The sequence below is a fragment of the Sminthopsis crassicaudata genome, chromosome 3 (assembly GCF_048593235.1).
Source record: "Sminthopsis crassicaudata isolate SCR6 chromosome 3, ASM4859323v1, whole genome shotgun sequence".
Taxonomy (NCBI): domain Eukaryota; kingdom Metazoa; phylum Chordata; class Mammalia; order Dasyuromorphia; family Dasyuridae; genus Sminthopsis; species Sminthopsis crassicaudata.
The window spans coordinates 478,710,328-478,732,847 of record NC_133619.1 but is presented as its reverse complement, the minus strand read 5'-3'; the positions used below and the strand labels follow the sequence as shown (position 1 = coordinate 478,732,847).

Genomic DNA, 22,520 nt, shown 5'->3' with positions numbered 1-22,520 from the left:
ACACACACACACACACACACACACACGCCCCCGGAATCTCCTAGCGCTTATCTGTAAAAGGCGAGGTGGAGGCGCAGAAAGCTTGATCGTGTCTTTCTTTTTTCCCTCCTCCTCCTCCTCCTCCTCCTCCTCCTCCTCCTCCTCCTTCTCCTCCTCCTCCTCCTCCTCCTCCTCCTCTTCCTCCTCACTAGACCTGTAATGCGCCCTCAGGACGATCTCCCCAGATTGCAGATTCTTTGGGAGAAGTGTACGCGATCTGCCCAAAGTCAATAGTATTTAGATATCCCGTAGCTATTGTGGAAATCCCCAGAATCCTGGAGAGCACCGGAGACAGCGAGGGCTCAGTCACTGGCTGGGCCCGGGAAAAGTTAGAGAGAATGAGTGCTGCCGTTTTGCTGAGGGAAAGAGTTGGAAGCCAGAGCTGAAAGCCACAGCTTTGAGGGCCTTTTGACAAGGAAAAGGAGAGTTCTGGATTTCCCCTGGGAAAAGAAAAATAAATCTCAGTAGTTAAAATACCAACAAACGCGAGTTACTAGGCGGCCCTGAGCACTTCGGCTTGCTCGGAGCAGACGCGGACGTTCCAAACGAGAGCCCGCGGGGACCGCGGCATCTTCCCCGTCTCAGATGTCCGGGAAGCGTGGCCGTGCATGTAAACTGTGCAGAGGAAGAGTAAGCTCTCCGGCCCTCCTGAGAAGATCGCTGAGGAGAACAGCGCACAAAGCCAGACGGGGCAGCTAAGGAAAGTCCGGCATGTCACCGGGCTGGCCCGCAAACCGAATGCCAGCAGAAAGTGGGAAAGGAAGAGTGCGCTCTTTGAGGAAGAAGCAGTTCCTGAGCAGAGCCAATCTTTCTATTTGTAAGCAAATGCTTTCAGTTTCGTAGGTATGCTCGGTAAATGCAACTGCATTGTGATCATTCACCTTTTTTTTTTTTTTGCTTTCTCCACGCATTTATATGTGTGTATGTATCTGACAGGTAGGTGGCGCAGTGGAGTCAGGAGGCCCTGAGTTGAAGGAGACACCAACAGCTGTGTAACCCTGGGCAAGTCATTTAATACTGCTTGCCTCAGTTTCCAGATCTGTAAAATGAGCTGAAGAAGGAAATGCGAACCATTCCAGTATCTTTGCCAGGAATCCGCCGAATGGGGTCACAAAGAAAGAGACATGATTACTTAATGTGTGCATGTATACATATCACAGAGCATTTTTTAAAAAGGGATTAACACTGGGGGGCAATAAAAGGTTAGGAGTAGATTGAGGGTGAGGGGAGCCTGAGGTGTCAGAAAGTGTAACCACTCTGTTACTTCCCCCTCAGAGACTAAGGCCTGCCACTTGTATGATGGTGGATGCCGTTCTGTGCCTCAGTTTCTCCCTTTGTAAGATGATAGGATGTAGTAGGCAGGCTCGTGGTTCTCGTTACTGGGAAGGTCACGCTCCGGAGTTCTGAGCGCAGAGAGCTGCAACTCGCTGTTTGCACAGAATTCCTCACCAGTCTGGGGAGCTCTGGGGACCACCGGATTACCCATGAATAAACCTAGGTCAGAAACGGAGCAGGCAAGGCTCTTCTGCCTATGGGCAGTGGGATGAGGCTGTGAGTGGCCCCAGCTTCCCTCCTGGGGACTGTAGGGATTCTAGTCTCAACAAAATGAGGAGATTGGACGAGTGGTCCTCTGATGGTGTGATCCTAGGACCCTCTCTGTCCTAACCGCACATATTGCCAAGAATCACAGGAATGAGAACTGCAGGGTAGAGCTGGTCCATAATGTATAGTCAAGCTGAAGAAACAAGATTTCACGACCAGCCCTGCAAAGACAAACAGCATGCCTTCCAATGCTCCCTCACAACAGCCTTCTAACCCTCTGAGGGCTCCCGTGCCGGTCTTTAGTTCCGTTTGTTGGACAAAGAAACATTCTCAATGGAAACTGACTGGCACACACAGCTATTCCATGACAAAGTGGGACTCAGACACTACAGCACTGCCTGAACGCCGTGTTTCTCCTTTAATGGGAATGTTCTTCAGATTTCTGTCCAAGGAGTATGACTCCCCCTACCAAAAAAGGAAATGTGAGATATTTAATTTTAATTAATTATTCTTATTGAATATTGAACTTGAATTACTGAACTTGACAGTCATCAACAAACATGAACACTCCCGTAAACAAAGAACAACAACAACAAAAGAATGAATACAACACATTCAACTGTGTTTTTTAAAAATATTTATCAAAAAAAAATAAAAAATATTTATCAAATTGAACATGGCAGTACCAATACTTCTTGCTCTTGTGAACTTTCTTTAGGTTGATTCTGTGTAATTTTGAGGCGCTTTGTTGATATTTCTCTCTCTCTCTCTTTTTTTTGAATCACTATTACTAATGTACCACATTCTCTTCCTTCTCCTCCCCTCCAAATAAGAGCCCTCCCTTGTAACAAATAAATAGTCAAGCAAAATAAATGGGTTTTATTGGTTGTCTGTAGAAATCTATATTTCTTTGTGTACACACAGTCTAATTACCTCTTGACCAAGAGATGAGAAACATGCTTCATTACATCTTCTGGAGATGGAATTGTACATTGAATTGATGTATTCTCTAGTCTTTCAATATTGTAGTACACATTTAAGCTATTCCCCTGGCGTTTTGTTAAGTTGACACTGCATCAGTTCATACAAGTCCTGCTAGATTTCTCTGAATCCTTTCCTCATTTCTTAGCTGTAAGCATATGCTATTGTGCTTATATGCCAAAATTTGCTCACCAATTATCTAATTGTTTCCATATTGTTTCCAGCTTTTTTTTTCTTTTTAGACAAAAGAGTGGTGCTGTTATCTTTTTGTACATGAGTCCTTTCCCATAGTCTGATTTCTTTAAGGAAATGATATAAACCTATTAATGGTATCAGAGAGTCAAAAGGTTTGAATAGTTGAGTGACTTTGTGGGATATAATACCAATTTGCTTTTCATGATGGAAAGGTCATCCTACTGTAATTTAGTTCAATCTATTTTGAGACAGTAAAAATAATATACTTAAGATGTGTAGGTATTATTGAATTTTAAGCAATTAATGGAACATTGTTCCTATCTGAACATGTAAGGATAGGTAAGGATAAACAACTTTTTTTTCATCCTTTAGTTTTCAGATCATAGTAATCTCAATCTAGTTCATGAAATTATGTGTATTTCTAACACTGGTAAAAGCCCTGCTACCAACCTCCTCCTCCCCCCAATTTATAGTTCTTTTCTCTTTACTAAAATGGTTTGGGAAATATTTACCATCTTGACTTTTTTGTGGAATCCAGATAACTGATCTTTTTCTTCTTTGCTCCTGCAAGCACCTGTAACTCCATTGTTATTTTTCTTGTAAAATATTCCCTGGATTCAGTATGCATCCTTTGTTTCTTTTCATTTTCAGTGCTATGAACACACCTTAACTTAGCTCTACTAAAGGGATTCCCAGTCATGGTAAAAGAATTGAGCCCTTATCCTTTACAGGTTTTTTTTTCCCCCTTTCCCACAGATGATATAGATTATCACAATGTGGAATAACACTCTAAGTGTCATAGCAGACTTGTAAGTGACTATAGTCCTGGCTTTCAAATAGCCCCTAATCTGTTGCTTAGACACTTAATACTTGTCACTGATTCCACTAATCATCAATAAATTGAAATTATTTAAGTGCCCCACAACAAGAGATTGTGTGTTTGCACAACAGTAGTGGTGGCTCCTACATTGTTTCTCACTGTTTGCTTTACTAGAGTTGGAAGAGAATTTATCAACTATCACTTGCATAAAACCTATTATTGTTATACTTCAGACACAAAGTGTTAAGATAGCAGACTGGTGATGCTGAAGGTTCTGAGATAACAAGTGAATAATTAGAAAAAAGATCCTGTTCTAAGAGGAAAAACTAAACCAAGGATTGAAACCTTTAGCTGTACTAGATGTCTAGATTTCCTCCTTACCAAGAAAAGGCTGAAGAGCTATGATCTAACTTTTATATAAAGATAATTTTATTGCTTGAAAGTCTTGAGCTCTTTTTGTTTGTAATAATTGTATGTGTGTGTGGTCATGTGGGTGGTTGATGTAAGATTTAGGAATCATTTCTTTACAGAGAAAGTCAGTTTATGTAATATAGTTGAGGAGTGTAATTTGAAGATAAGATTTGTGAGGTAAGGATTTTGCTGCAGAGCAAACTGCAGCTAATTAACATGGCCTTTCTTTATCCACTGTGGTTAGTGACAAAAATTTCACTTTGCAAAAATTTACATCTGCTGCTCCCAGGAATACATGAGCCAAAAGGTCACCTATACTCCTTCCTCTGTAAATTAATTCATCACTTCATGACGTAGAAGTCCAAGAAGAAAGTTAGCATGATGTATGCAACTGTCATAATATTTGTTTATATAACTCTTCTGTTAAAAATAAATAAATAAATGAAAGAGGAAGAGGAGGAGCCAGAAAAGTAAAAGGAGGATAGAGTATACACCCTGAGCCTGAGAGCTGTGGGATTTGAAAGGCTATGCAGAATGAATGTCCGTTAAGGAGAATCACTCAAAAGCTAATCCAAATAATTTACAAGAGAATTGGACACATGTCCTTTCTTCCTTCCCTCCCATCCAACAAAGCAAAAGTTCTTTAACACAAGTAGTACTAACTTAATATTTCTCACTCATATTAAGAAAAATCTTGACTGTCAAGATAATAATTTGGACCAACTGGCCAAGGAGAGTGAACTTTTGGCCTACTTTAAAACAGGTCTTAAAGAATCATTGCCACAGACTATTTGGGATGGCTTCAGGTAAAACATAGACGAGAAAGTAAAAATTTGGCTGGTAGATATTTTCAAAATGGAAGATCTTAAACAACAATGACTATATATTTCAGTTAAAGAGTTTTCTTCCTTTCCTTAATAAGACTTAAAGGTGTTGTAGTAGATTGAGGGAAGTCTCTTTGATCTCTTATTTTTTTCTCTTCTTTTGGTGTAGGAAATGGGGAGACAGGGAAGGGAAGTAACATACAAAAATGTACAAAGAATTTATAGGCAAAAAATATGTAAAGAATACATGCAAAATAAAGGTAGTTTGGGAGGGAAGTTCCCTAGCAACTATCAGGCTCAAGAAAAGTCCTGCATAGAAAGTAATGCTTACGAGGAAAAATAACTCTAAAAGACTAGATCCCTTAACAATGCAATGATAAATCTTGAGTACAGAGGATTGGAGATGAAACACACTGCTCCATCTTGCCAGATAGGTGATAGAGCTAAAATGAAGATTAATACAGACACTTTTGGCTAATACAGGAGGGTTTGTATTTGTTTTTGTTTTGACTGGAATGTGGATTTTTTTAAAAAATTTTTTATTATATATATATATATTTTTTTTTATAATATTATCCCTTGTATTCATTTTTCCAAATTACCCCCCCTCCCTCTATTTCCTCCCCCCGATGACAGGCAATCCCATACATTTTACATGTGTTACAATATAGTCTAGGTACAATACATGTGTGTAAATATCATTTTCTTGTTACACAATAAACATTAGAATCCGAAGGTACATGCAACCTGGGCAGACAGATATTAGTGCTAACAATTTACATTCACTTCCCAGTGTTTCTTCTCTGGGTGTAGCTACCTCTGTCCATCATTGATCAACTGGAAGTGAGTTGGATCTTCTTTATGTTGAAGATTTTGGAATGTGGATATTTATAATGAAGGATTTTTATTTTTTAAATTGATCAATAGGAGACAAAATGAGAGATAAAAGAAGCTTTAATTAATTTTTTTGTAAAAATAAAGTAATACTTGTACTGAAAATTCTAAAAGGAGGAAGTAAGGAAGTAAGGCATGGATAATTTTTCAATATTGACCCTTGTAAAACCTTATGTTCCAATTCCCCCACACACACCCCATCCTCTAGATGGCAAGTAATCCAATATATGTGAAACATGATAAAAATATATGGTAAATACAATATATGCGTACATATTTATACAATCATCTTGCTGCACAAGAAAAATACAATAAAAAGCATTTGAAAAATGAAAAACAAAATAAAATGCAATCAAACAACAACAAAAAATTGAAAATGCATGTTGTGATCCACACTCAGTTCCCACAGTCTTCTCTCTGTATGTAGATGGCTCTCTTCATCACAAGATCATTGGAACTGGCCTGAATCATCTCATTGCTGGAAAGAGTGTGTCCATCAGAATTGGCTATCGTATAATCTTGTTACCATGCACAATGATCTCTTGTTTCTGTTCATTTCACTCAGCATCAGTTCATGTAAGGCTCTCCAGGCCTATCTGAAATCATCTTGCTGGTCATTTCTTATAGAACAATAATATTCTATAAATTCATATACCATAATTTATTCTGCCATTTTCCAAATGATGGGCATCCATTCAGTTTCCAATTTCTTGTCACTACAAAATGGGCTGCCACAAACATGCACATGTGGGTCCCTTTCCCTCCATTAAGATCTCTTTGGGATACAAGCCCAGTAAAAACACTGCTGGATCAAAGAGTATGCACATTTTGATAAGTCTTTGGGCACAGTTTCAAATTGGGAGAGTGCATTTTAGGCATTATTGGGAATGGCCTGATCAAAAGCCAAGAGATTGGAAATGGAGAATCCTATGGCAGGAGCAGTAAGAAAGCCAAATTCATTGTACCTTAGAGCAAAGGAAAAGGAGTTATGTTTAATGAAGTGGGGTAAGGAAGTTAGTATTGGTTGTAAAAAGTTTTAAATGTTGAACAGAAATGTTTATAGTTGATCCTACTAGCAACAGAGAACCAGTATGATTTGTCAAGTAAGAGCAAGATTCGAGCTTAAGGAAAATGACTTTGGAAGGTCATTTAGAAGGTGGATCAGAGACTTGAGTCAGAGAGACCCATTAGGAGAACATTGCAATAGCTGTGAGAGAGCTATGATGATCTGAACTAAGATGGTGGCTGTGTGAATGGTGGTGGTGGGAAGGGGGCACAGATTTGAGAGATGCTGAAGAGGTAGAAGGGACAAGATTTCACAATTAATTGGATTGAGTGATGAGAAAGAATGAGAAGGAAAATACTAAGTTTTCAAACTTAGGAGCCTGGAAAGGCAGTAGTCCCCTTGACAGAAATAAAAGAGTTAAAAATGGGAAAGTTTAGTGTGGGGACAGATAACGGGTTGTTTTGGACATGTTGTATTTGAGATCTTTATGGGACATCTAGTTTGAAATGTGTAATAATCAGTTCTAATTTTAGGTAAACAACCTACTGTCTACAAGTATTGGTATTCAATGTGTTACCTCCCTGCTCTGAGACTTGGCACAAGCTATTCCCCATGTTTAGAGTGCACTTCTATCTCCTCCCTGCCTCTTAGACTTCCTTGATTGTCATAGAAGCCATCTCCTATGAGAAATATTTCTTAATTTCCTTCAAGTGGTTAGTGTACTTTATATTTACCTGAATGTATGTTACTCCTTCCCCTGAGTGAAAGCTCTTCAAAGTCAGGGATTATCTCATTTTTGTCTTTAGCTCCAATTCTTAACACAGTACTTTTCACATATGAAGTTCTTAATAAAAGTATCTTTGACCATTAGTGGAGTTGTGAATTTATATAAGCAATCTAGAGAGTAATTTATGCTCAAAGAGCCATCAAACTGTACATACTCTTTGACCCAGCAATACCACCAGTAGGTCTGTATCACCAAGAGATCATTTTTTAAAAAGGGTTACATGTGCAAAAATATTCATAGCAGTTCTTTTTGTAGTGGCAAAGAATTGGAAATCATAAGGATGTCCATCAGTTGGGAATATCTGAACAAGTTGTGGTATATGAATGTAGTGAAAATACTATTGTGCTATAAAAAATGATGAGCAGACAGATTTCAAAAAGGCCTGGAAAGACGTACAAGAAGTGATGAAAAATGAAATTAGCAGAACCAAGAGGTCATCGCACATAGTAACAGCAACATTGTGCAATGATCAACTATGTCTGATTTAGCTCTTCTCAGAAATATGATTCCAAAAGGCAATTCCAAAAGACTCATGATGGAAAATATTATCCACATCCAGAAAAAGAGCTGATGGGGTGTGAATATAACTCAAAGCTTACATGCTATTTTCACTTTATTTTTTTCATGTTTTCCCCCTTTGTTTTGTTTTATCTTTCACAACAAAACTAGTAAGGAAATATGTTTTCCATGATTGCACACATATAAACTATATCAACTTGTTTACTGTCTTAGAGAGAAGGAAGAGTGAGAAAAAAATTGGGACTCAAAATTTTATTTAAAAAAAATTAAAACTTGTCTTTACATGTAATTGGAAAATACTATTTAAAAGAAAAAATAGGGGCAACTAAGCAGTACAGTGGATAGAGCACTGGCCTTGGAGTCAGAAGGACTTGAGTTTAAATTCTCAGACACTTGACTCTACTAGCTGTATGACCCTGGGCAAGTCACTTAATTCTGATTGCCTTATAAAAATAAGCACACACACCCAAACACACAATCACAAAAAGAAAGAAAGAAAGAAAGAAAGAAAGAAAGAAAGAAAGAAAGAAAGAAAGAAAGAAAGAAAGAAAGAAAGAAAGAAAGAAAGAAAGAAAGAAAGAAAGAAAGAAAGAAAGAAAGAAAGAAAGAAAGAAAGAAAGAAGGAAAGAAAGAAAGAAAGAAAGAAAGAAAGAAAGAAAGAAAGAAAGAAAGAAGGAAAGAAAGAAAGAAAGAAAGAAAGAAGGAAGGAAAGAAAGAAAGAAAGAAAAAAGAAAGGAAAGAAAAGAAAGAAAAGAAAAGAAAGAAAGAAAGAAAGAAAAGAAAGAAAAGAAAAGAAAGAAAGAAAAGGAAAGAAAGAAAGAAAGAAAAGAAAAGAAAGAAAGAAAAGAAAGAAAGAAAGAAAGAAAAAGAAAGAAAGAAAGAAAAAGGAAGGAAGGAAGGAAGGAAGGAAGGAAGGAAGGAAGGAAGGAAGGAAGGAAGGAAGGAAGGAAGGAAGGAAGGAAGGAAGGAAGGAAGGAAGGAAGGAAAGAAGAAAAGTGTGTTGAATTTAATGGGATGTTGGAAAAGTTATAGGATTTTAGAGCTGAAAGAAATTTTTTATCTGGTTAGCTCCTCATTTACAGATAAGGAGACTGAGGTATAGAGAGGTGAATTACTTAAAGTGTCCAAGATCATGAAAGTAGCAAATGGCAAAGCTAGGAGTCAAACTTGGGACTTATAATACCAAACCTAGGGTTCTTTTTACTAATTAGCAGTAGTAGTGAATGATATGCATGTACTTTGTAAAGTTTTCAAAGTGCTTTATTTCATTTAATCCTTAAAACAACTCAATGAGATCGGTGCATTTTATATTATCTGCTAAGGTTCATGGTGATTCATCCAGAGCCAGAGTTCCTCTGAGACAGAATGTGAACTCAGGTCCTCCCTACTCAAATTCGAGCAAACTTTCAATTATTGTCCATAAAGAAAATGTTCTATTTATCTACATCATGGGATAATAATCTTTGACTGTCTCACCTAGTTATGGTGAGGAGTTAAAAAAAAAAAAAAGATAATGTAATTTAATTCAATAAACATTGTTAAGCAACTACTATTTGTAACTATTTGTGTATTTGTAACAGAAATTCATAGTACTATAAAAATTATTGAATGCCTAGAGCTCTTGGTCAATTTGTGTAGATTTAAATTAAAGGAGCAGAAGTTAATATTATTATTCGGCAGGATCTAATTATTTGTAGGTCACCAGGTATTTTTCACTCTCAGCTTCATGAAATATAAGCTTCCTATTGTAGGAAATGTTCTGTTTGTGTCTTTGCATAGCCAGCGACTAGAATATGAAAGTGCTTGATGGATATTTTTGTGGAAGCAAATTCTCAAAACAGTCTACTCAGAACTGGAAAGTCCTTCAGCCTTCTGGGTGAAAAAAAAAAAACCCATATCCATGAAATTAGGGATTCCTGAAATATATTTTTTAAATGTGTATAGCCTTTATTACCTAATTTAATCCTTAAAAATGTTGTTTGGTTATGTCTGACTGTTCATGACCCCATTTGGGGTTTTCTTGACAAAGATATATTTCTCTCTCTAGCTTCAAATGAGGCAGAGTTAAGTGACTTGTCCAGGATCACATAGCTAGTAAGCGATTGAGGCCAGATTTGAACTCAGGAAAAGTTCTCTTGATTCCATACTTGGCACTCTATTCACTGAACAGTTTAGCTGTCTGAGATAGAGAAGGATTATCTCTATTTTACAGATGAGGATGAAGAGTCACAGAGATTAAATAGCCATAATCACAATAGAGCAGAGTCTAAATTTTATATATATATATATATATATATATATATATATATATATATATATATATATATATATATATATATATATATATACATATATATATATATCTTCTGTCTAATCTAAACTCTTTCCATTATCAGGACTGTTTCTGATATAAAGAGTATGAAGTATAGCTACAAAAGCTACAAAACCAAAGGACCAGTGTCCTGACTTTGTACTACCATTTCTGTCAATATAATTTTCTCAGAGTGCTCTTGTACAGATCATATATTTTTTACTTTCTTCATGTATAAAACTGTAATAGGTACTATTTATTACCTTTTGAAAGAATAAAGCTAATGGGCCTATATTCTAAAGAGATCAAAGAAAAGGAAAGGATCTTATATGACAAAAATAGATGTGGTCACTTTTCCTAACAGAGAAAAAACAGGAGACTAAAAGGATATCTTCCTGTTGGGGCAAAGCTAAGTAAAACACAGAAGATAAATATAACAATAGAATATTATTGTGTCATGAGAAATGCTGAAATGGATAGTTTCCGAGAGAACTGGAAAAACCTCTTTGAGCTGATGCAAAATGAAATGAGCAGAACAAGGAAAATTTATATGATGAGACTTTGTAAAGAAACAAAATGACTTTGAAAGATTTAAAAATTCCAAATAATGCAATGAAAAAGCACTTGACCACAAGACAAAACATGACACATGCTGCAGAGATGTGATGGACGTGAAATGAAGAATGAGACACATATTTACATGAATATTGGGGGAATTTGATCAGGTAGACAAAAATATTTGTTACCAGAATTTTTATTTTCACTTTAATTGGGGAGGGTCAATGGGAGAGATAATAAAAGTACATAAAAATAAATTTTTTAAAAATTAAAAGCCATGCTGGGTAAAATAGCAAATATTAGATTTTACTATCCATAGAAGAGAGAATTTTCATAGAGTGGTAGTCAATTTGCTATACATAAATAGCAGACCTTGGAAAACCTGCATAGCAATTCTAGGCCTCTGATTGCTCATCTGTAAACAGGGATATTTGCTAGGGTAGCTAAGACTCCTTTCAACTCTAAATCTCTGATCTTCAGGTACTATTATTATCCCATATATAGAGATGAGGAAACTGAAGTTCTGAGGGGTTGCATGACTTACTAGTTTTTTCTGACTTCAAATCCAGTTCTCTATAACAAGCATTCAGTATTTACACCTCCCCTTTCCTCCGATTCTCCCCCTCCCCCTTTCGTCCAGGACTGTGATTTCATCGAATAATTGTAAAATCATCCAGGGAGGCCATTCAGATCACTCCAGCAGATCTGTAACTGTTCAGAAATGTATAGTTTTAGGACTTGCCTGGGGCACCAAGAGGTCAAATTACGCGTCAAAGGTCACACTGCTGATAAGAGGGCTTGAAGCGTCAGCCTTGAAGTCAGGAGGACCTGAGTTCAAATTCGTCCTCAGACGCTTGACACTTCTAGTTGTGTGACCCTGCACAAGTCACTTAATTCTGAGTGCCTCGGGAGAAAAAAGTAGGATTTGAACCCAACACTTCGCAACCTTTTCAAGTTATCTACTACGCTAAGCAATCTCCATACAGTTAAAACTGCGATTAATTTAAAAGATCTTTTTTTTAAGTTAAGGTGAATATTTCCAAGCCCGGCTTCAGTTAAATATTCCACGTAGCAAGTCTCTCTAATGAGGAAACTCAACCCTACTGAATTGGAAGACAACATTTAACAGAAATGGCCCATTTTTCGGGGCCGGGGGGGGGGAGAGGGGTCGTCTCCAAGTCTCTGACGTAGCATAGGTGGAGAAAGAAGGGAGAAACTCAAAGCAGGCCAAACTGCAGGAATGTTTCTAACCTACTTTGAGATCAGAGAACAGTTCTCCACCTCCACACCTGGTGGGGCTGCGCAGGCGCCCAAGGTCCCAACTTCTCCTCCCCCTCCCCTCCCCCTCCCCTCCCCTTCCCCTCCCCCTCCCCAACTTCTCCCTAAGCGTGCGCCTTTTAAGAAGCTTTAGCAAAAAGATCCCGAGATCCCGAGCCAGTCGGTTTAGGAGTTGAAGATGTGCGGGGATTGGGGGTGGGAGCGAAGGCGTTTCGTAAAATGCGTCATCTTTTGAAAAGTAAACTTGGCCACCTCAGCGCTCCATCCTCTCTAATGCAGCCTCCAGGTGGCAGCTCCATGTTAGCTCCAGATCCCAAGGGTTACCTTCGGTGCGGGTGGCCTCCTTCTATTCCTAGGGGAGACTTTATGGCCCCGTGTCGGAAACGTGGGGCAGTTTACCTTGTCCTGGGGGCCATAATTTCTTTGCATTTCCTGTAGTTGGAGAAATTTGCGGCCGGAGCTCAGCGGTAGCCAAGGATTTTTGCATTTCACAGAACTTGGTCCCCTAGCTCTACTCCTCTAAGGGTAACCTGGGGAGTCCCGGACGGGAGTGGGGGACGGGAGGGAGGAGGTGGTACTAAGGAAGGGGAAGAACTTGTAATCGCTTGCAGTGGGACAATGCCGACTTTTGAACCTCTAACCACTAAGCAAACAAACCTTGTGCTCTTGCTCCACTATCCAAACAGGATTTATTGACAGGCGTTTCACAGCAACGCATAGCAACGGCTGTGGCCACATAGGCAGCGAACCCCCAAGGCCCTGCCCTGGGATCAACGGCGTGGGCGGGGTCCAGCCTAGGGAGGTCCTCACCACAGCCTGGCGCCCCGGGGACTGGCAGGTTAGGCTGTATTGCCCTCTGGGCTTGCGCTGCCAGCCCCAAAGCGCCAGACTGTATGGACTTTGGGCAGCGTCTGTCTTTTCCATTGCGCTCTTTCCTGCTTAACACACGTGGCTTATGACTAGGCAAGGGAGCGTAATTTTAAAAAGTGGATCCCCCCACCCCAGACTGTTCCTTCAATGTTTGGTATGATTATATGTATAATCTATATCAAATGCTTGCCATCTCAGGGAAGAAGAGAGGAAGAGAACATGGAACTCAAAATGTTTAAAATAATTTTTACATATAATTGAAAAATCATTTTTAAAAATTTCATTCACAAGAAGCCCAACCACTGCATCTAGGCTGCTAAAAATCCCATTTTCAACAGAGAGAGGGCCCTTGAGGGAGACATCTCCAGGACCAAGAGAGCCAGTTTGAACCCGCATATCATCTTACCTAAAATCTGGACGCGATTTTATGAGACCACTCAATCCAATTACCTTATTTTACAGAAGAGAAAATTGAGGCCCCACAAAAGATAAGGGATTTGCCTAATGTTGCTCTGCTATTAAGGGTCTTTGACAGGATTCGAACAAGGGCTATGTCATTTTAAGCGCATTCAATTCATACTACACCTGAAATCCCGTTGGTTGTGGTTGGGCCCAGGTAACCTTTTCTTCAGAATAGGCTAAGAAACAAGAATCTACCCTAAGTCTGGAACTACTGTAACATTTCAGAATTTTATTTTGTTTTGTTTGCTTTTTTTCGTATTTCGTTGAATCCATTCTGAAAAAAAAAGGAGGGGGGATGCCAGTTACTCCCTGAGTGTATGACAGATTGAAGTCCAGGAGACCGACTGAGACGAAGAAAGGTCTAGGTGCGCTTTCTCTCCGCTGGCTGACCAGAGATACTTTAACCAGTCAGGCGCCCCCTCCCTCTGCCTCAGGGACTATCAGAATATGCAACACAGAAGATTGCAGATCAGGGGCTGGAAATTCATCCAGACGGGAATTCAGTTCCCAGTCTCCCCGCCCTGGAGGCGAAGCGCGGAGTTGTAGCTGCGGGCCACGCCAGGCACCCTCGGTCAACCCTTCACCCAAATCTGGCGCCTGTTTCTGCAAAGGACTCAACGTCTTGCGTCGCAGAAGGGAAAACCCAGAAAATAAACGGGAATTATTAAAGGTCTTTCCGATGCATACCTTTTAATTCACCGGAGAGAGGGAGGAAAGGAACATAAAAGGGACGGGATAGAAAAGAGGGAAAAACTTTAGAGGATTGCAACTACCAGCAAGACTGGGGACTACGATTTGTGGGAAACTTTATGTATTTAGCAGGATAAAGGTGAAAAATTTGCATTTCAGTCGATGTTTTTCTTTCAGATAACTGGTTTGTAAAAGACCTGCTGGGAAGGGACACGGGTGGTCGCCGATAAAAGGACCTGCCGAGTGGACTAGGCAGTTGGTTAAGCTTGAGGTCGGCCCAGGTTGGGTCCCTTTCCTCGGGCAGGGGTGGCCCCAGATAGCTCCAAAGATCTGGGACTGAGAAGCTGATAATTTAAATGCATTTTGCCCGAAGACTCAAGAGTTAAAACAAATTCCGTGGGTGGGGGGAAGGCTATGCATGGCAGTGAAGGCACAGGATCCGCTCCCTAAAGCGGACCCTCCAGGAAAAAGTGAGACCAGTCATTTAATCCCTCTTTCAGCTTTAGCTCCTGACTGGAGAGAAGATGTTTAATTTTTTTTTTTTTTTTTTTTTTTTTTAAGATAACTCCAGATAAAATCTTAGGCAGATAAATAGGAGTCTGAAGTCTGGCAAGCTCATTTATCTCCCCCCTCTTTTTTCTTTTCTTTTTTTAGAAAATATTCAAATGTGTTTCAGAGTTCTTTCCCTTTCTCCACTCCCCTCTCCCCCATTCTCTTCTACCATATCACTTTTTTCCCCCTCTTCAATCCAGAATAACTTTAGAATATTGCGATAGGGTTCCCATATGTGAAAGACTAGCCACTCCAGAACAGTAATAACAAAGAAATCTCTAGGCCAGCCTCAAGTTTGTGAAAACGACAGGAAACCCAGGTTGGCTCTGGCATTTATGACACCAAATACACATTCAGTCTTGGGAGGTTAGGGTGACAGGCTTTCTAAACAATGTCCAATTCTCCAGGCTGTGCCTTCTCCCAAGTCTGGAGCCACGATACCCCCTGAGAAGTGTCCCTCCCTGTGTTGGTTTAAGGAGAGAATGAGGAGGAAAGAGACACCAATCACTTGGAGTTCAGCTAACTCTAAAGTACAGTTTTCTGTTTTTCTCTACTCTGACTTCTAAGTCCAAATCTTCTGACCCAGGACAAATGGGCCTCTTTGTACTTGGAGGGAGTGAGAGAAGTCATGAATGGCACCAAACACTTTCTTTCCACTGGATCTGCTCAGTTTCCTGTTGGGGGTGAAGCCTTTAGATGTTGGCAGCTGAAGGTGCTAAGGAGCAGAGAGAAAAGGCCAAAAGCATTGCCTATTCAGCTTCACCAATACCATGGAGTCCAGGAAGCTTTTGCTTCCCCAGAATGGAAGGAATCTTGAAAAGTCAGATATCAGAGGCTAACTTCTATGGGATTTCCCCAGTCCATGTATTCTGGGTTCCCTTTTCCCCTAGGAGGACAGACAGGTGGGTGTCACAATGGGGATGGTACTAATTTAGGGTAGAAACTAGTTCTTCCCAGTACCTTTCCCCATACCCAACCTGGAACCACTCCAGTCTTGTGGCTGTTTCAGCAATCATGGGTCACTGTGTGATGGTGGGAGCCAACACTCCTCCAGCGGGCCCAAGAACTCCAGGGACAGACCCTGGTGCTGAGCCTTGCAGGGAGGCTACTGGACTTAGTGGTTCTGGGCCACTTCTCAAAGCACCGGGTTGGGGTTGTGACTGAGGTGGAGGTGGCTGCTGCTGCTGTTGCTGCTGCTGCAATTTCTTCTTGTTAATTTTCCTTTCCTTGGCTCTTCGATTTTGAAACCAAATTTTAACCTAAAAATGGGGAAGGAGGGATGGAGAAGGGAAAGAAAAATGAGAAGGGCCAAGTGAGAATGAGAAGACCACAAAGGGATCCCCAGAGCTTATATCTCCCACGCACATCTTCTAGTGCCTAAAGTGAATTAAGATTCCAAAACTCTAAATGTATCCTCAGAAGATTTTTCCATTGCCAACAGTTTCCTACAAGTGTTTCTAATCCCAATTGAATCACAATTAAAAGGGCTTCTCCTTTCCTAGACTCTTCTCATACTTCCCTCTCTTTCTACTAAAGCTAACTTTTTTTTCAAAATTTTTGCCAGAAATGATTCAAAACTGGGAAAGGCATAAGATTTGTGCCTACCAAAAGACCAAGCCAGCCTGTGAGTGCATTTTAAAAGGTAATTTTAGGCTCTCCAAGGGAAAGTAGCTATACACTATTCCAATTCTAGAATGGAAAGCTTATGGAATTTTAGTTTGATTACATATGTGACTTTTTGGCAACCAAATTTAAGGTCGACTTTTTGGTATTTATACATAGTGGTTTCTTGTGTTAAGCTTCAGTCTTTTACTAGATTGTAAGCATTTTGAAGACAGGGACTATTTTACACTTCTTTGTAATTTGCCATCTGTTTCTAACAATGCTAAGTACATACATACATACATACATACATATATATATACACACACAATTAAATATATGCACATAGACATATATACATACTTATTATACACACATGTACATATGTTTACAGCATGTATTCAGTAAATTCTGGTTTGAATTCCTGATAAAATTGAGAACCTTCCTTCTCACACCCTCTTCACATACAAAAACATGTGATCAATACAAAAGAAAAGGAAGGTGGGGGGTAGGGAGGAGTGGATCAAGAAGTACAAAGGCAAAAGGAAACTTTGATCTTCTACCCTTTCCCATCCAGCTAGTCCCACCTACTTCACTGGGACCCCCAGAACTTGACTTTCTTCTCCTCAGGGCTTCACCATCACTTCCACTCTGAGAGGGTACACACCTGTCTTTCAGATAGTCCCAGTGTGGCAGCTAGCTCTGCTTTCCTCCGGATGGTGATGTACCGACTATAGTGAAACTCTTTCTCCAGCTCCAGTCGCTGGTGGTCAGTGTATACGACTCGGTATTTGTCTTTCGTCCTGGTTTTAACTGCAAAGGAAGGAGAAGTCAGGACAGGAAAACTAGGCCAGAGCCCATCAGTCAAAGTATAATGACAAATCTCTTTAACCAAGAGGCTATTTTTCTTCCTCAACCGATGCGTGGGGCCACTTGAATAAACCAGCTTAGCAGAATCTGACAAGGTGGCAGGAGAAGGCCTAAGGAGATCTAATTCACCAAAACTACTCATATACAAAGGAAAAAGAATTCCACGCTTTATGGGGTCAGGGGAAGGGGGAGCTCAGTAATGTCAAGATTTTCACGGAGGAGGAAAAAATGACATAAAAACAAATTTTAGGAAATGTCACAATTAAGAACTCCACTATAGAATTCAAGAAAAGAGCTCCTACTAGGTTCGGTGAAGCTGGGGTTGCAAGGCTGTTAGTGGAGTTGGAGTTGGCTTTGCTTTTATTGAGGTTGTCTACTTTAATAATAGGGAGGTTCCTACACATCAGAGAAAGGAAAAAGCTCCTTAGTATACCTTCCTGAAGATTCCACCCTTAGAACTGATCCCTACAGTTGAAAAAAATTCTAATGCTCTAATATTCAGCTTGACTTTCCAGAATCTTATAGCAAGTAAAACCAGGTATTTTGATAAGAATTCCCAAAGGGAAATTTTAAACCTAAATAGATAGATTTTTGGCCCACTTTATCGCCTCTACCCTTTTCTTTCTTTCTACTTGCTGCAAATCCAGTTATCCCAAAAAGCGATCTATGCTTATTGGCCTGAGTCAACATATTTAATCTCAAAATGATTGTTTTCCTTAAGGGCCACGACAAATAGAGAGGATGATGATACTAAAATAGTTGTTCCAAACCAGCCCTCTCTCGATTTTTGCCTTATCCCCTTGGCAGATGTCATCTGTCCCACTTGCCCTACAGCTCAAGACTTTTCTCCCAGATCAACGCCTTGAGGAACAGGTTCCGTAGCTCTAGCAGTCCAGTCCTCTAGGAAGATCTAAGCGGTCCCCAGATCTGCCTGTAGGTGTTTAATGACCTGGAGGCTGACTTTGTTCAGGTAAAATCCTTTGCAAACCACAACAAAAGCGTCCCGGGAAGATACAGGATTGATCAGAGGGAGCTCCGCGGGCCGCAGAAAGGAGAACACCAGCACAAACAATGCAGAACAGGGCGATCTTATCAAAGAAAAGCCCTTTCAATGCCTTAATAACAACAGCATTCTGTTTGAATTACCACTACTGAACAAATGGCGGCGGGAGCTTTCATCCCCCACCCCCACAGTGTATATTAACATAAACACGGGTTCTGGAGGCCGCATGTGAATAGACTACACCATCCACCCGCACCTTCTGAAGGCAGGAAAAAGGGCTCGGGAACCCCGAGAAACCTAAAACTTGGAAGCACGCCCATTTGCTTTGACAGCTAGAAGGACCAATTCCCTCCCCGGGAGCTCGTGTGTTTGGCTACTCCGGGAACCAAAGGCCTTCCCCTTTAGAGACTGAGTTCCAAGTCTGGGAAAGTAGCGATTGATTTACGCAAACTGTAGCCGACTGTGTCCCTAGCCTTTCTTCCCATTTCTCCCCATTTTTCCCTTCCCTTCACAGAGTGTCCGTATTCAATGCAGCCTCTCACTCCCTGAGAACCAGGGTGGGAAGATTAGAGGGAGGGGGAGGTCGAGAGGTTGAGATGGACATGTCAGAATTCATTATTGACTGCGAAAAGTCACCACCCTTTTTCCGGACAGTAAAAGGGACAATGGTAAGGCTGGGAAGGTGTATATCAAAGCAAAGCCGGCAACCAGCCCCCTCCCCCGCGATTTGACAGATGAAGCTCAGCAGAAGAGCGGGCCACAGAACTAGCAGGCTAGGGCTCCGGGGACATTAACATCACAAGGGAGGGAAGGCGCCGGGCGGTGTCCTTGCCACCTCAACGCGGGACATCACAGTAGTCTCCTCCAGTGTCCCTGGGCAGCTCCAGCTCCCGCGGTTTTCCTTCTCCACCCCTACTCCCCACCCTCAGTCTCCTCAGGATATACAAGGAGATGGCCTTCTACTCCGTAAAGTCTCGTCTCAATCAAGTTTTGGTCTTCTCATCTTTAGGATTCTAAAAGAGGTGGTCAAATAAGAAAGGCAGTGTTTCCATAGAGGTAATCAATCACTTTGGGTTCTAGGTCTCCCGCGTGAAAAGGAGTTCGATTTTTCAACTAGTTTTTTCCAATCTAGGTTTTAAGGAAAGTGTTTTGTTCGCCGAGGTGTGTGTCCGTCCAGTGACTCAGAAACCAATGTTCGGTGACAGCTTCCAATGATTTATATGGCAGTAATTGGTTATAAAAATCTAAATGGCTGCTACTTTGATTATAGGTGAGAAGAGGAAGAGAAATGGGGCTCCGAAGAAAATATTTCAGAAAAGGTCACTGAGTTTCCCTCCCACACTCTTATCCCTCTTCCCCTCCCAAAACCAATACCCATGAATCTCCAAAGAACAAACGCTGGAGAAAGAGTAATTGGCAATAGTTACTTCTGCCTGGCACCACCCAAACAGAAGACTCCATCCCTCTCTCTTACATGAGAAGTGAAAGCTTTGCCACTTCACTCCAACTTCATGGCTTCCCCTTCCCCCACTAGCACCTCAGAACAAAGGTTCAAAGAACAGGACAAGCTGAATCCTCCACACACACCCCACCTCCTTCTCCTCTGGACCTTACCCGAGCCAGGGCGGGGCTCTCAATCAGAAGCTACAGAGCAGAGTCCCCCTACTTCCCTCACATACTGGAAGCTTAATTCCTAGCCTTGAACCCACAAGGCTCAGTAGTCTCTCCACCCCACCCCCAATCATAGTATCAATTATTCTACATTCCCAGGAATGTCAGGAGGGATTCAAATTCAATTTAGAACCAAAGGTCTTGCATCCAAATCCCAGTAGTGGCATTTACTATTTATTTGATCTTGGGCGAGTCACATAACTAACTACCTATCTTGGTCCGAGTCGCTGCAAGTGTAAAATAAGGCAGGCAACTGAATCAAACGGCTTTTAAGGTTTCTACCCGCTTTAATTCTATGGTCTTATAACCATCCTGGGTTAGATACCGCCTCTCTTTGATTGCAGTTTAGACCTAAAAAGACTGAGAAATCATCCTATGCCTGGACCTTGGGAGACTTCAGTGTTTTTCGTTTATTTTCTCAGTCTTTCATAGAGTCAGAAAATCAGAGGGAATTATTTGGATTTGCAGCTTTCCTTTAGGTTCAGGTCCTGCTCTAGGAGAATATGGTTGTGGAGAAAGAAGGAGGGAAAGGATACAGAGAATAAGGAATCGAAAAAACAACAACGGGAAAGAGTTCCTGGGCAATTCTATACTTAATCCAGACATTCAAAATTCATCCTAGCTTTACCTGTAGACACCTCTCCTCCAAGTCAGAAAAAAGAGGAAGCCGAACACTTTGACTACCAAATCAGGGGGAAAAAAGATTACTTTCCCTAATTATTCTTTACTTTGATCCCTGGGTTTTTCCGACACGTTTTCAGTATACCACAGGTAAAATTATTACACTAAAATTACTTCCCAGTCTCAGGACTAGAAGACCCAGGATTTGTTCCCAGTTTCCATCTCTCCCCCGAATCTTGGGGGGTTTAAGATTTTATAGACGCTTCTCAGCGCTTCAGCCTTACAGGCTCCCGGAGCTTTGGGGCGCACGCCCTGAAGGCGGACTTCCTGCGGATTTTGCCCCCCTCTCCACTTTCAGAGGTCCCGTACCCCTAACCCCGCTCAATTTGCAGCTTACCCTGGCCGCCCAGGGAGGGCTGCGTCGGTTTCCGCATCCACTCACACAGGTTGCGCCGCTGACCGCCAGGAGAGAGCTGTTCAGCGGCAGTGGCCACCGGCGGCCCGGAGTTGAGTGTCTGCAGTAGCCCCGAGGCGCAGGAGGGTGCAGTCCCTGGATGGTGAGGGTGGTGGTGCGGGTGGTGATGTGTATGGTAATCGGCCGGACTGCTGTATCCCATAGCTGCGGCAGGGGAACCCCCATTGAGACCGTGCGCCACTGAATTGGCTGTAGCGGTGGCTCCGGGAGCATAGCCATTCCAATCCTCCCGGAGAGGAGCGCCGTAAGGAGAGGGCCAAGAAGGACCCGGAGACTGGGCGCTGTCCAAGTTCGCAGCCGCCACGTGGTAACCTCCGTAGTCCGGGTACTGCGGGGGGCTGACGAAGTTCTGCGGCGCCAAATTGAGCCCGCCAGAATGGCGCACGGAGCTAGGGTACATGCTCATGTCCTTATCCAATAGGTAGCTCACGTACATGGTGGCAGGAACTCCAGAGCAGATCTCACCATGCTGCCTGGGTGGGGATGCTGGAGGTTGGGAGTGGGGAGGGAAGGGAAGGGAAAAGGGAGTGGGGAAGGGAAAGGGTGGAGTAGGGGGGGGTAGTTGGTCGTGCCTGAGCCACTGTCAGCTCTCCCTTGAGTTTCTCTTCTGCGAAGTGGAAGAAACTTGGCTGCAGAGGAGGAGAAGTTCCTGCGACTAGCAAGTCGAGTTTCCGAGCAGAAGCACTTACATGATTAACGAGTGTTTACAAGACTCTATTAGTAATGGCACAGACACCAATGGCAGGAGACGTCGAGGCGCAGTGCGCATATAGCATTCTACCCCCCTAAACAAGATTTGCATTTAAAAAGATAAGGAGGGAGCTAGGGAGAGGGCAGCGACCAGATCACAGCTAAATATTCAAACCTTTATTGTTTAAGAGCTTCCTCCTTCCAACCTGGTGCACTTTAACCTCCAATCACAGGTTCAAAGAATTAAATCAAGAGGGTTGCAAAAGAGAGGGAGGGAGAGAGGGAAATATCTTGGTGGGAGTCTGGGATCTAGGCTTGGAGGCTAAAGCGTTCCTGTTTATGCACCAAGGGTGACGAATAAACTCTTTCTGCCTTTACAAAAAACGGGGGGTGGAGTGGGTGGGAGCATTTCTTTGATGATTCCTTTCTTATTCTCTTCTTATGGTGGACGAGGTACTCTGAGCAACTAGAGGTGACATACCAAGGGAGAATCTTTTCTTTGGAGCCAGCTTGTGCTTCAAGCAAAGGCGACACACGCCCGCAGAAACCTGTCACTACTAAATTATTTATTTTCCAGCTCGAGGAAATGACCCGCTGGTGGCACGAGATAAATCATGGTGCTGGCTCTGGGTTACATCTTCTCTTCAAGTCAAGCTTGTATCTATAAAGTTCTAGTAGACGGGAACGATTTTATTTTTTAGGTCATTGGGTTTCCTGTTTGGGATTTTTATATTACTACAAAATTGCAAGACAATGTGATATCTGGGTTTTTTTAAATTATTATTATTTAAAGAGGTAACTATCTTGTTAGTAGAATTGAATTTTTTAAAGTATCCAAAAATCTTCCCC

At 41.5% G+C, this 22,520-nt stretch overlaps 1 protein-coding gene and 1 long non-coding RNA gene across 2 annotated transcripts; one reads left to right on the top strand and one right to left on the bottom strand.

Moving 5' to 3' along the window:
• The first annotated feature begins 222 nt into the window (after nucleotides 1-222).
• On the top strand, nucleotides 223-2,179 carry LOC141559702 (uncharacterized). The gene is made up of 2 exons (XR_012487530.1): nucleotides 223-882; nucleotides 976-2,179. It is a non-coding gene; the product is annotated as an uncharacterized LOC141559702 (long non-coding RNA).
• Nucleotides 2,180-15,059: 12,880 nt separating this feature from the next.
• Nucleotides 15,060-21,765, bottom strand: CDX2 (caudal type homeobox 2). The gene is made up of 3 exons (XM_074303582.1): nucleotides 20,904-21,765; nucleotides 17,009-17,154; nucleotides 15,060-15,998 (listed from the first exon to the last, which is right to left on the bottom strand). The coding sequence occupies exons 1-3, from the start codon at nucleotides 21,415-21,417 to the stop codon at nucleotides 15,759-15,761; spliced, it is 900 nt and encodes a 299-aa protein (XP_074159683.1). The 5' UTR covers nucleotides 21,418-21,765; the 3' UTR covers nucleotides 15,060-15,758.
• Nucleotides 21,766-22,520: the final 755 nt, after the last annotated feature.